The 17,351-nt window shown below is 39.5% G+C and overlaps 1 protein-coding gene across 1 annotated transcript; it reads left to right on the top strand.

Moving 5' to 3' along the window:
• Positions 1-9,923: 9,923 nt before the first annotated feature.
• GPX8 (glutathione peroxidase 8 (putative)) lies at positions 9,924-15,348 on the top strand. Its single transcript, XM_074201339.1, has 3 exons — positions 9,924-10,285; positions 10,965-11,226; positions 15,056-15,348. Exons 1-3 carry the CDS (start codon positions 10,082-10,084, stop codon positions 15,217-15,219), a joined length of 630 nt encoding a protein of 209 aa, XP_074057440.1. The 5' UTR covers positions 9,924-10,081; the 3' UTR covers positions 15,220-15,348.
• Positions 15,349-17,351: the final 2,003 nt, after the last annotated feature.

Raw genomic sequence — 17,351 nt, 5'->3', positions numbered from 1 at the left:
AGGAAGTGTCAGGTGCCTGAGGCTGGATTCCAACTCCCATACTCCCGACTCCAAAGCCAGTGCTCTATCCACTGCACCACCTAGCTGCCCTTAAGCCTGGTACCCCTGTAGTGAGACCCCAAGGACAGCACCATCAGGCTATGATTGAGGAGATGCAAATGGATTCAGGTCAGAAACATAAAAAGTCAGAGCTTCCATGCCAATCAGCAGTGGGATAGGATCCATGAGTGGCTGCCACCCTTCCACCCCAGGAAAGACTGGGGAGGGGGGGTTTCCAGTCCTTGAGGCAAAAACAAATAAGATTTCAGTAAAAGCAGAGTCAAAGTATCTGAAACTGGGTGGGGTGAAAGAGACATGTCTCTAAGACTCAAAGCAAGATTAAGGTGCAATTGCTTCAACTAAAACAAGCAAATAGGTAATGAGGAAGAAATAGGATTTGAGGGGGCTAGGGAACTACAGTAGCTAAATTGGAATAAAACAGTCCCACACAAATTTTAAAAAATTTTAAAAAACCTTGTTCTTAAGCTATGTTAATGTGAGAGAGGTTCTAGAACCTCTATATACTCTGTCCATTGCTGGGGTCAGATCATATCTGGAGCCTGATGTTCAATTCTGATGCACCCTGAAGTGGGCATCCAGAAAATGAGGATTCTGAGGTCATGTTATGAAAACCAGACAAAGAAACTAGAGGTTTTAGCCTGATAAAAGTGAAAATTTGTAAAGTGCTCAAGATCACTGTTTTTCAAGTATTTTATTAGCCACCATATAGAATGGTTCTGGGAAGACAAACGAAAGGCCAACAGAGCCAGGATCATCAGATGAAAGTTGCAGAGTCCCAGATCCTTTCAAAAAGATCCTTTGAGTTTCCCATCATTGGAGGAGTTAAAAGTGAATGACCCCTTGCTAGGGATATTATATAGAAAGAATTCCTGCTTAGGTTCAGATTGGATTAGATAACCTTTAGTTCTAGGAAGACCCTAAGAGAAAAGTGATTTGCCCAATTCCACAAAAGTAGCTAGGAGTGGAGCCCAAACCTGTGGTTCTGTGAAGGGCTCTCTTGCAAAGCAGTGCCTTTTCTATCCCTGGAGGTATTAAAGCAGAGGTATTACTCACAAAATAATTTTTCCACCTATGATGTTTAGTCTTGGTTTCGTCTGACATCTGTCTTATTTAACTTTGTAAAGAGAATCTAGGTGAGGGTCAGAATTATTTGAATTAATGTCTCAAGTTTATTCATAAAGGCTGTTCGGCTTCCCATATCACTTGTACATTGTGAGAGGGCCTCGAGGGACACTCCTTCCCACTTGATTATACCATTTCATTCTTCAGTGTTTTTACACTTTGAATCCAGGATCTCCCTTGGAGGAAATGCCTATCACATAGTTTGGAATGACTCAAGTATTTATTAATAGAGAGGAAGAGGAAGATGAGAAAAACAAGACAAAGAAGGGGAAAAGGATGGATGGCTTGATACCCTAAGCAAATCTGCTTGGCTTGTTTACCTTTAAAGTTCTCACTACCCTGACACTAAATCGGGAGGAATTTGGAACTCATTGGCCAAAAAATAAATATAAAGGAACCTAGAGAGAGGGTAAAAATAAGGTCAGGAAATAACAAAATGAAACAACTGGGAAAATAGAAACAAATATATCTGGTGATAAATAATCTAGCACACATATTCAGTAGGTGGGGGGAAAACCTGGAAATGCCAGGAAAGGCAAAGGAGTGATGCCGAAGTCTTTCTAGAACCACTGAGTATACTGAAGAGATAAAATTAACAAAGATGATCCAATCTACTTTCAAGCATTGCCTCCCAGATGGCCTACCATCCAAAAACTGTGAACATTTCCAGAAGGTAATGTTTATAATTCATTATAATGGAATTTATCTGGTACATTGCTCATTAAAAATATTTAATAACCATCATTACAGCTAATGCATGTCTCTCTGTTCCTGTGTGTGTCTCACTCTCTCCCTCTGTCTTGCTAAATTACACAATTAGGTAAATGGCTGAAAGGCAATAAATCAATTCCATAAGTGCTAAGACTAAGAGTTCTCCTGAAAAGAGTTTAATTGGGTCACTTGGCCTTCTGGCTACAAGAAATTTTAAACTTAATATCTCAATAGCATTTTAAATTCAAATGAGAAGATTGAAATGTCTCAACATCTTAAATTGAAATATGAAAATTGAAATGGGCAAAACCATCTCATACTTTTCCCTCCTCAGCAAGTTGCGTTGACTTTACTATATTCATCTTCCAATGCCAGAGGTTCTGTCTGGTGGGTTCATCCTACTTCTTGACCTACATAAGGTTCACATAACACAATGCTGTGAAAGGGATAGGTTAGAATCATTCCTCAGAAAGTACATGTAACTTCCTGATCATATTTACCTTTCAGAGCCAGGTCTGTGGACTTAGGTGAGACAGATGTGGCCTGTGGTCTTCTTTCCAAGCTTAAATCAAACTATACAATTTGAGTCTCCTATCTTCTCTTGTGGAGGCTCTTCTTCCATGGGTCTATTTGGTTCTGACTCCTTCATATACTTGTAAAACAAACTTCTGACCTGTTTTGTGCCCAGGATCACCTTGGCAGCCTAATGAAATCTTGGAATGATCTCTTCTCAAATTTAAAAGGAAACCAATTATTTTAATAATTTTATAATTTTAAATAGTTGTCAAAATGCTTTTGAAAATGCAATTTCACAGATCCCAGGTTAAGAGCTCCTGTTGTAAAGACAAGGGACACATGGGCCTCTGCTAAAGTCTATGTAAAACCAAGAGCCTCTTTGTCCCTCTCTGAGTCTCCATATCTAATCACACCACTTTTCAAAGCCATTCTCTTGAGTCATGGATTGCCTGGATTGCCCACATCCAGGACATTTCCAGTCATCCTGATTCATCTTTGGTCACTGGACCCAAATGGAGACAGTGAGACTGATGACTTTAGCACAGCACCCTCTCGAATCCAGTTAATGTGCATGTCATGGTCTTTGAGGGACAAAGCTACAGGCAAAGTGGTTGGTGCACCTTACTGGATGATAGTAAAGAATAGGAGTTCTTAATCTGGGGTCATCAGCGTTAAGTGACTTGCCTGAGGTCACACCACTATTGTCTCAGCTAGAATTTGAACTCTGACTTCAGGGCCTTGCACTCTCACTGAACCATCTAGTGGTAAATGTGTATTTTTTTTAGGTTTTTTTTTCTTTTGCAAGGCAATGGGGTTAAGTGGCTTGCCCAAGGCCACACAGCTAGGTTATTATTAAGTGTCTGAGGCCAGATTTGAACTTGCATACTCCTGCCTCCAGGGTCGGTGCTCTATCCATGCCTCACCTGGCCGTCTCTACCTTGAAAGGGTACCTTGGGGACTTCCAGCCAAGATGGCGGAGAGAAGACAGGCACAGTTCTAAAGTCTCCTGATCTCTTCCCCATCTATCACATGAAACAAACCTCTTAAAAGAAATCCGAACCAGGAAACCCAGAAAGAAAAGCCAGGAGAGGAAAATCTAGCTCAGGATTTGTCTCCCGCAGCAGCCTTGGCTGAGTACCGGCAGGTGAGTCTGGGCTCCAAGGGAAGATCAGCCCGGGATCAGCCAGATTGACAGCTGAATTGGAACCAGGAGTCTGAGGGCCTGAGAGCCGGACCTGCTGGATCAGTGGTGGGGCTGGACGAGGGGGGCTTGGGTCCACCGGGAAGCAGAGGCGCTGGTGTTGGTGCTGTCCCCTTGGAGCTTGGGAAAGGGGCTGCGGGGAGAGGTCTGGTGCCTGCAGACACCATCCCTGGGCTCCTCAGGTCTGAGAAACTCTGAGGGCACACCTCCATTGCACAGAGGCCTCTTCCCAAACAAATGCAAACTACTTCTGCCTCAGGACCAGGTGTGTGAGCCAAAGAACCAGCCCAGCTGAGGAATGACCTCAGGCCAGGGTAAAGCCCACCATTGATTGAAGGCAAAAGAATTCAATAGTTCCAACTCCTCCCTTCAGGGAAAGGGAGAAGGCCTCTCAACCAAGGTTACAGACACTCCAGAGAGGGCAACCAGGGCCTCCTACTGGCCAGAAAGAGAAACTGCAATCAGTAGAGCCTTTAGCGATCCCAAGCCCAGGTGAACCAGCCCCACCCCAACTCAAGGTCTTAGCACAATGAAGAAGGGTCAGAGAAAAGGTGGATCCATAGAAAAATTCCTGGAAGGGAAAGACCCCCAACTCAGAGAGACCTGGAACCTCTGAGGAGAATACAATCTGGTCTCCAGCACAGAAAGACTTCCTTGAAGAAATAAGGAAGGAACTTAAAAATTTGGGAGAGACAATAAATACCTTGAAACAAGAAAAAAAAAACCTTAGAAAGTACAATTGGACAAACACAAAAGGAGAATAAATCTCTCAGATCCTCAAATGAGCAAATGCAAAAAGAAATTAATTCTCTCAAAACCTCAATTGGTCAAATGGAAAGCTCTTTCAAAAGTAGAATTGACCAATTGGAAAAGGAGTTGCAAAAGGTTAATGAAGAAAACTCCTCCTCCAAAAACAGAACGGAGTCTACAGAAACTAATGACTCCATGAGACAGCAAGAGTCAGTCAAACAAAATCAAAAAATAGAAAAAATAGAAGCAAATGTAAAATACCTCATCAACAAAACTACTGACCTTGAGAATAGATCGAGGAGGGGCAACCTGAAAATTATAGGACTTCCTGAAAACATTGAAGAGAAAAAAAGCCTGGACTTAATATTACAGGATCTAGTGATGGAAAACTTCCCTGATATCATGGAATCAGAGGGCAAAGTAGTTATTGAAAGAGTACATCGATCCCCACCAGAAAAAGATCCTAAAATGAAAACACCAAGGAATGTTGTGGCCAAACTGCAGAACTATCAGATAAAAGAGAAAGTCCTTCAAGCAGCCAGAAAGAAGCAATTTAAATATCAAGGAGCCACAGTAAGGATCACGCAGGACCTGGCTGCATCAACTTTAAGGGATCGAAGGGCCTGGAATGAGATATTTCGAAGAGCATGGGAGCTTGGAATGCAGCCAAGAATCTACTTTCCTGCAAAGCTGAGCCTTCTCTTCCAGGGAAAAAGATGGACATTTAACGAAATGGAAGAGTTCCAAAAATTTCTAATGAAAAGTCCGGAGCTGAAAAGAAAATTTGGATATCAAACAGGAGGTTCAAGAGACACATGAAAAGGTAAAAAAAGGGGGTGGTAGAAAGGAAAAAAATGCAATCCAGTAAGTGGAAACTGGCTATATTCCAGCATGGGGTGGGGGGAGACTCTCATGAATCCTGAGGAATGTAACTCTAACAGAGAGAATACACCTAGCCAGAAATGATGGACATCCATGACCTATCCATGAGACTGCTATCTAATGGGATGTAACTGGCTTTAACCCCACTTGGGAGAAAGACTCTAATAACTCTCAGGAATTTTGACTCTATCCAATAGAATATACTGAACTAGAAGGGACAGACACTCAGAATTTTCTATGACCTAGATAGAATGATCTAAAAAAATACACTACCTCTACCTCCCTAAAAAGGGGTACAGGAAAGAGACAGGAGGAGGGAGGGGACTGAATGGGACAAATTTCATTACACTAAGAGGTACAAAAAAACCTATGGTAATAGAGGGGAAGAAGAGAGCAGAGGAGAAACACCTGAATCTTCTTCTCCTCAGACTTGGCTTAAAGTCAACCTACACATACTCAGTTAACTTATAAAACATCTAACCTTTCAAGTATTAAAAGGGGAAAAGGGGAGGGGGGACGGAGAAAGGAAAGGGGAGTGGGGGAAATAATGGGAAATAACAAAAGGAAGGGAAGGGAAAAGGGAAAAAGGGAAAGGGGAAAGAAAGGGGAGGGTGTGATATAGGAGGACAAACATACTGAAGGGGGTGGTATTCAAAAACAAAATACTGGGGAATATGGATAAAAGGGGGGGAAAGGGGGGGAAAATACAAACAGAGGGAAGATATCACAGAGGGCAATAAAGAATTAGTAATCATAACCTTGAATGTGAATGGGATGAACTGTCCCATAAAACATAAGCAAATAGCAGAGTGGATTAAAAACCAGAATCCTACAATATCCTGCTTACAAGAAACTCATTTGAAGTAGAGAGATACATATAGAGTAAAGGTAAAAGGTTGGAGCAAAATATATTTTGCTTCAGCTGAAGTAAAAAAAGCAGGGGCAGCAATCCTTATCTCAGACAAAGCAGCAGCAAAAATAGCATTAAAAGAGATAAGGAAGGAAACTTTATCCTCCTAAATGGTACCATAGACAATAAAGTCATTTCAATATTGAAGATATATGCACCCAGTGGGACAGCACCCAAATTCTTAGAGGAGAAGCTGAAAGAATTACAGGAAGACGTAGACAGCAAAACTCTACTAGTAGGAGACCTCAACCTCCCCCTATCAGATCTAGATAAATCGAATCATAAAACAAACAAGAAAGAAATTAGGGAGGTAAATAGATTGTTAGAAAAATTAGATATGGTAGACTTATGGAGGAAACTGAATGGGGATAGAAAGGAATATACCTTTTTCTCTGAAGTACATGGAACTTATACAAAAATTGACCATGTACTAGGACATAAAAACCTAATGATCAACTGCAGAAAGGCAGAAATAGTGAATATATCTTTCTCAGCTCACAATGCAATAAAAGTCATATGCAATACTGGGCCAAGGAGATATAGACCCAGAGCAAATTGGAAACTGAATAACCTCATTTTAAAAAATGAGTGGGCCAAAAAAACAAATTATAGAAAGAATTAACCATTTTATCCTAGATAATGATAATAATGAAACAACATACCAAAACCTGTGGGATTCATTCAAAGCAACTCTCAGGGGATATATTATAGCTTTAAATGCTTATATGAATAAATTGGAGAAAGAGGAAATCAATGAGCTAAACATGCAACTAAAACAATTAGAGAAAGAACAAATCAAAAATCCCCAATCAAATACCAAATTAGAAATTTTAAAAATTAAAGGAGAAATTAATAAAAGCAAAAGCAAAAAACTATTGAATTAATAAATAAAACCAAAAGTTTGTATTATGAAAAAACCAATAAAATTGATAAACCTCTGGTCAATTTGATTAAAAAAAAGAAAGAAAACCAAATTGCTAGTATTATAAATGAAAAAGTGAACTCACCACCAATGAGGAGGAAATTAAAGTAATAGTTTGAAATTATTTTGCCCAACTCTATGCCAATAAATTTGATAATCTAAGTGAAATGGATGAGTATTTACAAAAATATAAGTTGCCCAGGTTAAATGAAGAAGAGATTAAATACCTAAACAACCCTATCTCAGAAAAAGAAATTCAACAAGCCATTATTGAACTCCCTAAAAAGAAATCTCCAGGGCCTGATGGATTCATAAGTGAATTCTACCAAACATTTAAGGAACAATTGGTTCCAATCCTATATAAACTCTTTGGAAAAATAGGAGAAGATGGAACTCTGTCTAACTCTTCTTACGAAACCAATATGGTACTGTTACCTAAATCAGGAAGTGTTAAAACAAAGAAAGAAAATTATAGACCTATTTCCCTGATGAATATAGATGCAAAAATCCTAAATAAAATCTTAGCAAAATGACTACAAGTCATCACCAGGATAATACATTATGATCAAGTAGGATTATTCCAGGAATGCAGGGTTGGTTCAATATTAGGAAAACTGTTAGTATACTCAATTATATGAATAAAAAACCTATCAGAAATCATATGATCATATCAATAGATGCTGAAAAAGCTTTTGACAAAATACAGCATCCATTCCTATTAAAAACACTGGAGAGTGTAGGAAGAAATGGACTGTTCCTTAAAATAATTAGCAGTATCTATCTGAAACCATCAACAAGAATTATATTCAATGGGGAGAGGCTAGAGGCATTCCCCATAAGATCAGGGGTCAAACAAGGGTGCCCATTATCACCACTACTATTCAATATTGTATTAGAAATGTTAGCATCAGCAATTAGAGAACAAAAAGAAATTGAAGGAATTAGAATTGGGAAGGAAGAGACAAAACTCTCAGTCTTCGCAGATGACATGATGGTCTACCTAGAGAATCCCAAGAAATCATCTAAAAAACTACTGGAAACAATTAGCAATTTTAGCAAAGTTGCTAAGTCCGGCCACTGGGATAAAAACTCCCTCTTTGATAAAAACTGCTGGGGTAATTGGAAGTTAGTATGGAAGAAACTTAGATTAGACCAACACCTCACACCCTTTACCAAGATAAGATCCAAATGGTTACAGGACATAGACATAAAAAACAATACTATAAGCAAATTAGAAGATCAAGGACTAGTCTACCTGTCAGATCTATGGAAAGGGGAACAGTTTATGACTAAGGAAGAGTTGGAGAACATCACTAAAAACCAATTAGATGATTTCAATTACATTAAATTAAAAAGTTTTTGCGCAGATTAATCCAATGTAATCAAGATCAAAAGAAAAGTAGTAAATTGGGAAACAATCTTTACAATTAATGTTTCTGACAAAGGACTCATTTCTAAAATATGCAGAGAACTGAGTCATATTTTTAAAACAAAAAGCCATTTCCCCAATTGACAAATGGTCAAAGGATATGCAAAGGCAATTTACAGATGAGGAGATCAAAGCAATCCATAGCCATATGAAAAAATGCTCTAAATCATTAATTATTAAAGAAATGCAAATTAAAGCTTTGCTGAGGTACCACCTCACACCTCTCAGATTGGCCAGTATGACCAGGAAGGATAATGATCATTGTTGGAAGGGATGTGGGAAATCTGGGACACTATTACACTGTTGGTGGTGCTGTGAACTCATCCAACCCTTCTGGAGAGCTATTTGGAACTATGCCCAAAGGGCAACAAAAATGTGCATAGCCTTTGACCCAGCAATAACACTACTGGGTCTATACCCTGAAGAGATGAGGAAAAAGGGTAAAAACATTACTTGTACAAAAATATTTATAGCAGCCCTGTTTGTGGTGGCAAAGAATTGGAAATCCAGTAAATGTCCTTCAATTGGGGAATGGCTTAGCAAACTGTGGTATATGTATGTCATGGAACACTATTGTTGTATTAGAAACCAGGAGGGACAGGAATTCAGGGAAGCCTGGACGGATTTTCATGAACTGATGCTGAGTGAGATGAGCAGAACCAGAAAAACACTGTACACCCTAACAGCAACATCGGAGTGATGTTCAACCTTGAAGGACTTGCTCATTCCATCAGTGCAACAATCGGGAACAAATTTGGGCTGTCTGCAAAGGAGAATACCATCTGTATCCAGATAAGGAGCTGTGGAGTTTGAACAAAGTACAAGGACTATTCCCTTTAATTTGGGAAAAAAAACCAGATATCTTATTGTCTGATCTGGTTACCTCTGAGAATTCTGTTCTCTTTAAGGATATGATTTCTCTCTCATCACACCCAATTTGGATCAAGGTACAACATGGAAACAAAGTAAAGACTGATGGAGTGCTATCTGTGGGGTGGGGGTGGGGGGAGGGAAGCAAGATTGGGAGAAAATTGTAAAACTCAAATAATATCTTTAATAAAAAAAAGAGTAAACAAAATAAAAAAAGGGTACCTTGATCATCATGTCACTTGTTTCTTTCTTCCCAGGGAGTTCTTGTTCGGGTTTGGTCTGGGCCGGGTTCGCATTCGCATCCCAGGCTTCCCCATCTAAGGACCCCAAGGATCCAGACGCCCCAAGCCAACAGATTCCTTCACTTCTTCCCCTGAGATGTACGGAGGGGCGGGGGAGGGAGGGGCGGGAGGGGGGAGGGGCGGGGAGGGAGGGGAGGGGGGAGGGGCGGGGAGGGAGGGGAGGGAGGGGCTCCGCACCCTGCAACCCCCCCATCCACAATAACGCCCTTGACTTTCTGAGCGGTCTTTGGAGCCGCCGCAGCGCCCCCTGCCGGGAGCCGCTCGGTGACTCCGGTCAGAGGCCGAGTGGAGCCGGGAACGATCTCTCGCTGCGTCTCGGCCCTGCTGGAGCCCCCCGGCCCCCCCCCCCCCGCCACCGCGGCCCCCCGTCCTTGAGGCTCAGCCCCCCGGCCCGGGCCCCCCCACCATGGAGCCTGCCTCCGCGAGCCCGCTCAAGTGCTCCATCCCCAGGGCCAGGGTGGTGGCCGTGGCCTTGTCTATGGCCCTGTGCTCCGTGACCGTGTTCCTGCTGCAGCTCAGGTACCTCAAGCCCAAGATCAAGGACTTTTATTCTTTCGAGGTGAAGGACTCGAGGGGAAGGATTGTTTCTCTGGAGAAGTACAGAGGCAAAGTAAGTGGCGCTTCTGCCCTCCACTCGCCTGCTTCGGGGCGCCGCTACTGCCCCCTGCCCTGTGCCCCTCTGCCCTGTGCCCCCAGCCCTGCTGCCCCCTGTCCAGTGCCCCTCTGCCCCTCTGCCCTGTGCCCCCCCCGTCCTGTGCCCTGCTGCCCCACTGCCCTGTGCCCCCCAGCCCTGCCGCTGCCCCGCCGCCTCTCGGGGAGGGGGGCTGACGGATTCAGCTCCGTGGCCTTAAGGCCTCACCCCAGGGGGGAACTGTTAGGCCGGTCACCCAAGCCCTAAGGAAACGGCATTGGGGAGAATTCTCCCGAGCCAAATAAACTTTGATTTCTCTAAAACTAAAGACATCCTGTTGCTACTCTGGATGGTTTAGCGAATGCCTGGGGGTGGGGGGGATGGGGACGGGAATATGGCTTGTTCAAGTCGGTTCATGGAAATGCCAACAGAACAAAGCAGCTCTCCTTCTAGCACTAAAAACTACTTTCTTTCTACACGCCCGTCTTTGTGAAAGTCCGTGAGATGGTGCCTTAAGTCCTAGCCCCGTTATGCCGTTCTATATTTGTTTAGAAATGTAACTGAAAGAGTGGCTGTTTTGTGCTTTGGGTTTTATTCTTTGAAGTTTTATAAAAATCTCCGTTTCACTCTCTGGTTGGGTTTTCTCTTTCCCCCGGAGGCCTCCCTGATTGTCAACGTGGCCAGTAACTGCCAGCACACAGACAGAAACTACTTAGCGCTGCAGGAACTGCACAGAGAGTTTGGATCCTTCCACTTCAACGTCTTGGCTTTCCCGTGCAATCAGTTTGGAGAATCTGAGCCCAGCCCCAGTGGCGAAGTAGAAGCTTTTGTAAAATCCAAATATGGAGTAACCTTTCCCATTTTCCACAAGATTAAGATTCTAGGATCTGAAGGAGAACCTGCATTTAGATTCCTTATTGGTAAATATTATCCTCACTTGTGTTCTGTTTTCTAATTGTCTTGCATTTTTGAGATTACACTCCTCTGTACCCAGACCTTAATTTTGTGTTTTTCATTTCAGAAATGTTTCATTAACAAAGTCTTACAAAACAATCATCTCATCTTATGTGCTTTGCAAACCGTAAAAGCACTTTGTAAACAGTAAAGCGCTATGTAAATGTGAGTTCATATTATTATACTTAAATATTTTAAGGATTTCATTGATATACTGTTAACAAGTGTAGATGCTTCTCCACCTTAGGGGAGAGTATTCATAAATTACCATGGTCTCTTAAATTCGCCATATGACGGCCAAGAAAGGAACCTCCTAACTTAGCTATGCTATGCTGTCCTCAGACATAAAAACACAGTTCATCCTTAACTTTACAATTTGTAGAGATACTGGCAGAGCTATTTTGTGAAATTTTTATGAAAGCTCTCACCTTTGCAAATTATTAGCATCATTTAACAAAGCATTTACTTAGTTCAGGCTCACCTCCAATGGCATGGTGAAGTACTGTAGACTTTATTGGGGGATTTTTATTATTGTTAATTCTTAGCAAGTTTTGTTTCCCAAAATTAGTGCTGCATTTTCTTTAATAGTACAGTATCTAATCTAATGTAAATTATGATTTACTTCAAAAGCATTGTTACTACTGTGCAACATATTTCATGAAATTTCATCTTACAAATTCTTATAGCCTAATTTCTATTTCCTATGTCAAAGTATTTTCACTATGGATCCTTATGACTTTAAGCACCATTGATCCATGTTATATAGTTCTATAGACTCTTCCATATCCCTTTTAATGACATCATTGCTTAGGAAATTTATGCAGGATCTGACATCCTAAAAAGCAATGATTATCTAGCAGTATGAACAAAAGAGCTGCTGTGAGCATTATTCAATTATTGGTTGTAACCCTCAAAATATATGTGTGCAGCATCTACTCAAATAGGAACTGCCCCAACTCAATATTTTTTTTTCTGCCAGCACCTACTGTATCTGAAGCATGCTAAGGAGGCATTGACAAAAATGAAAGCCTTTGGAATCCAGGGGCTTCCACTCTTCAGGGGAGACCAATTAGGAGGCTAGGAGTTTTTAATTCCATACAAAGCATTGTTAGGTACTTTAGGAGATATAAAGATGAACCACAAATTGTCCTTGCTTTCAAGAAGCTGATAAACTATTGATGGCCATCTCTTTGATACTAACTTCTATTAACACTGTGCTCCCATGCTTCTCTTCCTAGTCCTCTAATAATTTCTTCCATGTCTCTCTTGCTGGCTCCTTACTCCTTCCATCTCCATACTTGGACCACCACTCATCGGACACTCTCCCTGGGCTTGTCAGCAACTCCACATGATGGCTCCCAAACCTATAATTTTTCACTTGTTCTACGACACCTCCCATCTGGACATGTAAACAGCCTTTTAAACTCAATCCTTTGATTGTCCCTTTGATCCCCAAACCTATAACTCCTAACCTCCTTAAATTGATACCACTACTCTATCAAATGAAGAGCAGTCAGCATCCTCATTTGAGGGTCTCCCTGTTCCATTGTCCTATCCCCATCCTTCCCTGATGCCTTACTGTCCTTGTCTTCACAAATGCTATTTTCTAACCAGACTTCTCTGTATATTTCCTCCTCTTTTCCTGCTCTCTTTTCTATCATGGACTATTCTCCCTAACCTTTTCCTATGAATATCCTTCATTCAGGCCCAGCTTAGGCACTACTTCTTGCAGGGAGATTTCCCAAATTTTCCTGGCTGTTAAAAAGTCTTTCACTGCTTCTTCTTGGACCTCTCCTTGTGCTCATTTTATTCTCATTTGTATTATAGCTATGCATTACTTGTATCCCCTAAAAGATTTTGAGCTTTTGAAGCACATTGGCTGTGTGATCATCCAGTTTTTACTTGGTATCACCAGTACAGCATAAGAGCTGGCACACAGGGGACACCTAACATATGTTTTTGAAACTGAATATAAAGTTCAAGATGTTCAGCACTAAGAGATTTTAAATATAATGGAAGCATAGAAAAGGAAAAGATTACATATGGCTTGGGGGATCAGGACAGGCTTCCTAAAGGAGTAGATGAAATTCAATAACTAAGTATCTTAGGTCAAGGGAAGTAGGTAAACAAATACCCAGAGTTACACAAATATAGGCTATCTTTGAGGAATGAAGGAATAGTTCAGTTTTGCTGAACATTAGTTGCATGAGGGGGAAGTATTAAGAGTTGGAACATGGGGTGGCTAGGTGGCATAGTGGATAAACCACTGGCCCTGGAGTCAGGAGGACCTGGGTTCAAATCTGGTCTCAGACACTTAATGATTACCTAGCTGTGTGGCCTTGGGCAAGCCACTTAACCCCGTTTGCTTTGCCAAAAAAAAAAAAGAGAGAGAGTATTGGAACAGTAGGTTGGTGCGATCTCATTGTACACTAGAATGGATTTTATTTCATAGATAATGGGGAACTATTGAAATCAGGGAAGTATGTCTCAAAGATTATTCTAGCCTCAATTAGTAAGTAGTCTTCAGTGGAGGAGAGATGGATAATAAGTGCGAATGGCAATGGAAATAAAGAAAGAGATGAAAGATCTATTTAAATAATTATCAGCCACAGATGACTTTATGGATAATTTCCAGTTTTATTCTTTTTACTATATATCCATGTAACACTCAAAGTCCTATCTTCATTTTTACATCTGCATATTAACAATCTCCATTTCCAACCCAAAGCTTAGAATTAGGCCTCTAATTTTCGTGTCAGAATTATGGTAATATCCTTTCCCCATTTATTATCCACCCCAAAATATTTCCCTCAAAGAATTTAAAAAGTTGTGTTGATTCAAGCTTGTTTTGAAATCAAGCAAAGCTCTGGAAACAAATAAATATAAATCCAAGCAATAATTTTGAGCAGCATCTTCTCTCAACTCCTGCATAATGAAAAGATTTTTGCTTCAAGCTGTTGTATTATGCTTTGAAACCTTTTCTATCATGAAAATTTTTCCATTTCTCAAGCTAATTTTAAGTTAGATTAACTGAAATGTTCTTTTCCTGCATAGTTTTTGATTCTTCTAGTTAGACATATTTCTTTATATGGTGCATCTTTCTGAAGTTAGTCAATTAGGCAGGCCCAAATTATAATCATCCATAAACTTAAATTGAACACCAAATGACTTAAAATAAATGGCATTAAAAGGGAAGAATTCCTTTCCTATCTCAACAAAGATCCAGTCTTTTATTAAAAATTCATTACGCTTATTTTTCAGTGTTCATGGTTTTTCTTTAATATTTAGTATTCCAAACCATATATATATAATAAGCAAATTAAGTCACAAATTATTAATTACCAAGTTAACAGCATTCTTTTTTTAACTGAAGATTTTTAAATATTTCTATGTAAATGTGTTCTTTCAAAATGAACCATTTTAACCTTACCCCCAGCAGATCTATTGAAAATCAATAGTACATCAAGATCTGGACATTTCAACTTTTTCCCAAGAGTATGAACAACATTATTACTGACTCCTGAGTCCTCATTTAGGCATGTTTTAGGGCTCTTTGCCTCTTCTAATTATCCTATATTTACATGTCTTACATCCCTCAGAAGAATATAAGATTCTTGGGGAATGGGGAAGGGGAGCTGTTTTTCATTTTTTGTCTTTGTAGTCACAGTACTCAGCAGTTTCTTACATATAGGTTTGTTGAGTTGAAATGAATTCAGTGGGAATTATGCCCGCAATGAAATTGAAGATTTTGACTTATACAGAAATTATATTAATTTATTTACCTAATTTTTTTAGATTCATCAAAGAAGGAGCCAAGGTGGAATTTTTGGAAATATCTTGTCAATCCTGAGGGTAAAGTTGTGAAATTCTGGAGACCTGAGGAATCCTTGGAAGCCATCAGACCAGATGTAGCAGATCTGGTTAGACAAATGATCATTAAAAAGAAAGAAGACCTTTGAAAATGTAATTAAGAATGTGAATCTAATATAGCAACGAGAGCATCAACATGCTAAATGTCATTTTGGTTACATCTTAATCATTCCAACAATTCTGGAATCCTATTAAATATTGTCCAGAAGGAAGATGTCTCTTAAGTGCCTAGGATATAGATGTTTTTCCTCTTTCTCCCTGCCCCTCCTTCCAAAAAAGATTATTCAGTCTGGGCATAAAGTCAAAATTAAATACAACTATGAACTCATCAAAAAAAATAGTGAAAATCCAGAATACTTCATCACCAAAGTTCATTACTTATCCATTTAATAAACATGAAACTTTTTGATGACTACAACTGATGGATAAAAGACTACTCCAGAACACTATGTAAGGAAAATTAAATTTTGAACAACATATAATTTTGTTTGGTCAATATTGGCAGGAAAAGTGTGCTAGAGGTATTATGGAGCATAAGATAATCAGATTTTAAATAAAAATTTTTCTAAGTAGAACTCATCTGACCTCTTTAATCACACCCAACTCTTTGTGACTGCATTTGGAATTGTCTTTGCAAAGATACTGGAGTGGCTTGCCATTTCCTTCTCTGACTCATTTATAAGGAAACTGAGCCAAACAGGATTAAGTAACATGCCTAGGTCACACAGCTAGAAGTGTCTGAGGCCACATTTGAACTCAGGAAGATGAGCCTTCCTGACATCAGACCCAGTACTCTTATCAAATGAACTACCTAGCTGTCCCCTCTTGACATCCTAATGCATTTTATTTTATTTTTATTTAATGTTATTGGGAACTTTTTAAATTTTAGTAAATTATTAGTCATTTCCTCATTAGTCATTTCTCTGAAGTTCATCTAATTCCACAAATGTTGCTTATGTCCAGTCCACACCTTGGATTTGAAAAAGTAAACTAAAAATTATGTCCAAATGTAAATATAATTATTCAAAGTCACTAATTGCAGATTGGTTATTTCTGTTGAGGGGGAACTGGCCACTTGGCAAGCAATTCATTCTTTGATGGTTGGTCATTTTGATGGCAGAGAATGAGAAAATGGATAGGGGGACAAAATGGTTAAATGGTTAAGATAGTGGCAGAATAATATAGGGAACTATAATTATTATAGAAACAGTAAGCCGGCAGTTTAAAAAGTCTGAATGGAACAGTTATTCTCCCCAAATCATAATTTATGAGTATGGTTAAGTTACATAGTAATCTACCTAGACAGTAAGGCAGCCTTTCTAATTATATCTTCATCATATGAAGTCAAGGGAGCAATTAAGTGGGACTAATAGCTAAGTGAAAAGAGTCATTTAAAATCTGGCTAAGAAAGAAGGATAGCATCCTATTTTTTCTGCTTTGGCTTAAATTTTGTTCTAGGTCATGTCCTCAATTTACATAGGTAAGATGGAAGTAGTCTTGCCACCCCTTTCCATTAAACTATTGTTCTGAATTCTGGTGAAGATACAGGTAGAAGAGATTCAAGGATTAGTTTCTAAACTATTTTCAAACTAAACTTCATAAAGAATATCTAAAGATATTTGCAAAAGCATGCCAGCGTGCATTAAACTACCAAGATTTGCTAAGGTTTGTTTTAAAAAAGTTTTCATTAAAGTTCAAAACTTTGGAATTCTTTACCAAAAAAAAAAAAAAACCCTCACAGACAGCATGATATAATAGAAGCAGCACTCTAAATTATATTATTCTTAAGGACAGAGACTTTCTTTGTATCTGACCTTGTTTCAGGAGACCAGGATTCCACTCTCAACTCTGCTATTTTATGTGGTTTCACCCTTCTCAATCTCGGTTTCCTAATTTATAATTGAATTTAGACCAAACCCTCTCTAAATTCCCAGACCTTTCAGATGAATTTTATGATAATGATACTTGAAACATGAAATTAAGATCAATGCTAATTTAGAAATCTTATTTTCTCTATTTTTTCTGATTACATGTAAAAATTCTTTACCATTTGTTTTTACAATTTTAAGTTCCAAATTATCTCCTACCTTCCCTCCCTTGCCCCTTCATTGACAAATGTTATACATGTGCAGTCATTCAAAACACATTTCCTTATAAGCCATGTTGTAAAAGAGAATTTAAAAAGTATGATTCCATCTGCTTTCAAATTAATGGAACTCTT

Source organism: Macrotis lagotis, chromosome X (genome assembly GCF_037893015.1).
Source record: "Macrotis lagotis isolate mMagLag1 chromosome X, bilby.v1.9.chrom.fasta, whole genome shotgun sequence".
In the NCBI taxonomy this organism is placed as follows: domain Eukaryota; kingdom Metazoa; phylum Chordata; class Mammalia; order Peramelemorphia; family Peramelidae; genus Macrotis; species Macrotis lagotis.
Note: the sequence above shows the minus strand (reverse complement) of the source record. Positions and strands in the feature narration are given on the sequence as shown.

Bases quoted from the DNA above. Each gene is read 5' to 3' on its own strand.
- GPX8 (XM_074201339.1), top strand. From the start codon at position 10,082: ATGGAGCCTGCCTCCGCGAGCCCGCTCAAGTGCTCCATCCCCAGGGCC. The intron at 10,286-10,964 runs GTAAGTGGCGCT...TTTCCCCCGGAG, and splicing joins TGGAGAAGTACAGAGGCAAA to GCCTCCCTGATTGTCAACGT. The intron at 11,227-15,055 runs GTAAATATTATC...TAATTTTTTTAG, and splicing joins TGCATTTAGATTCCTTATTG to ATTCATCAAAGAAGGAGCCA.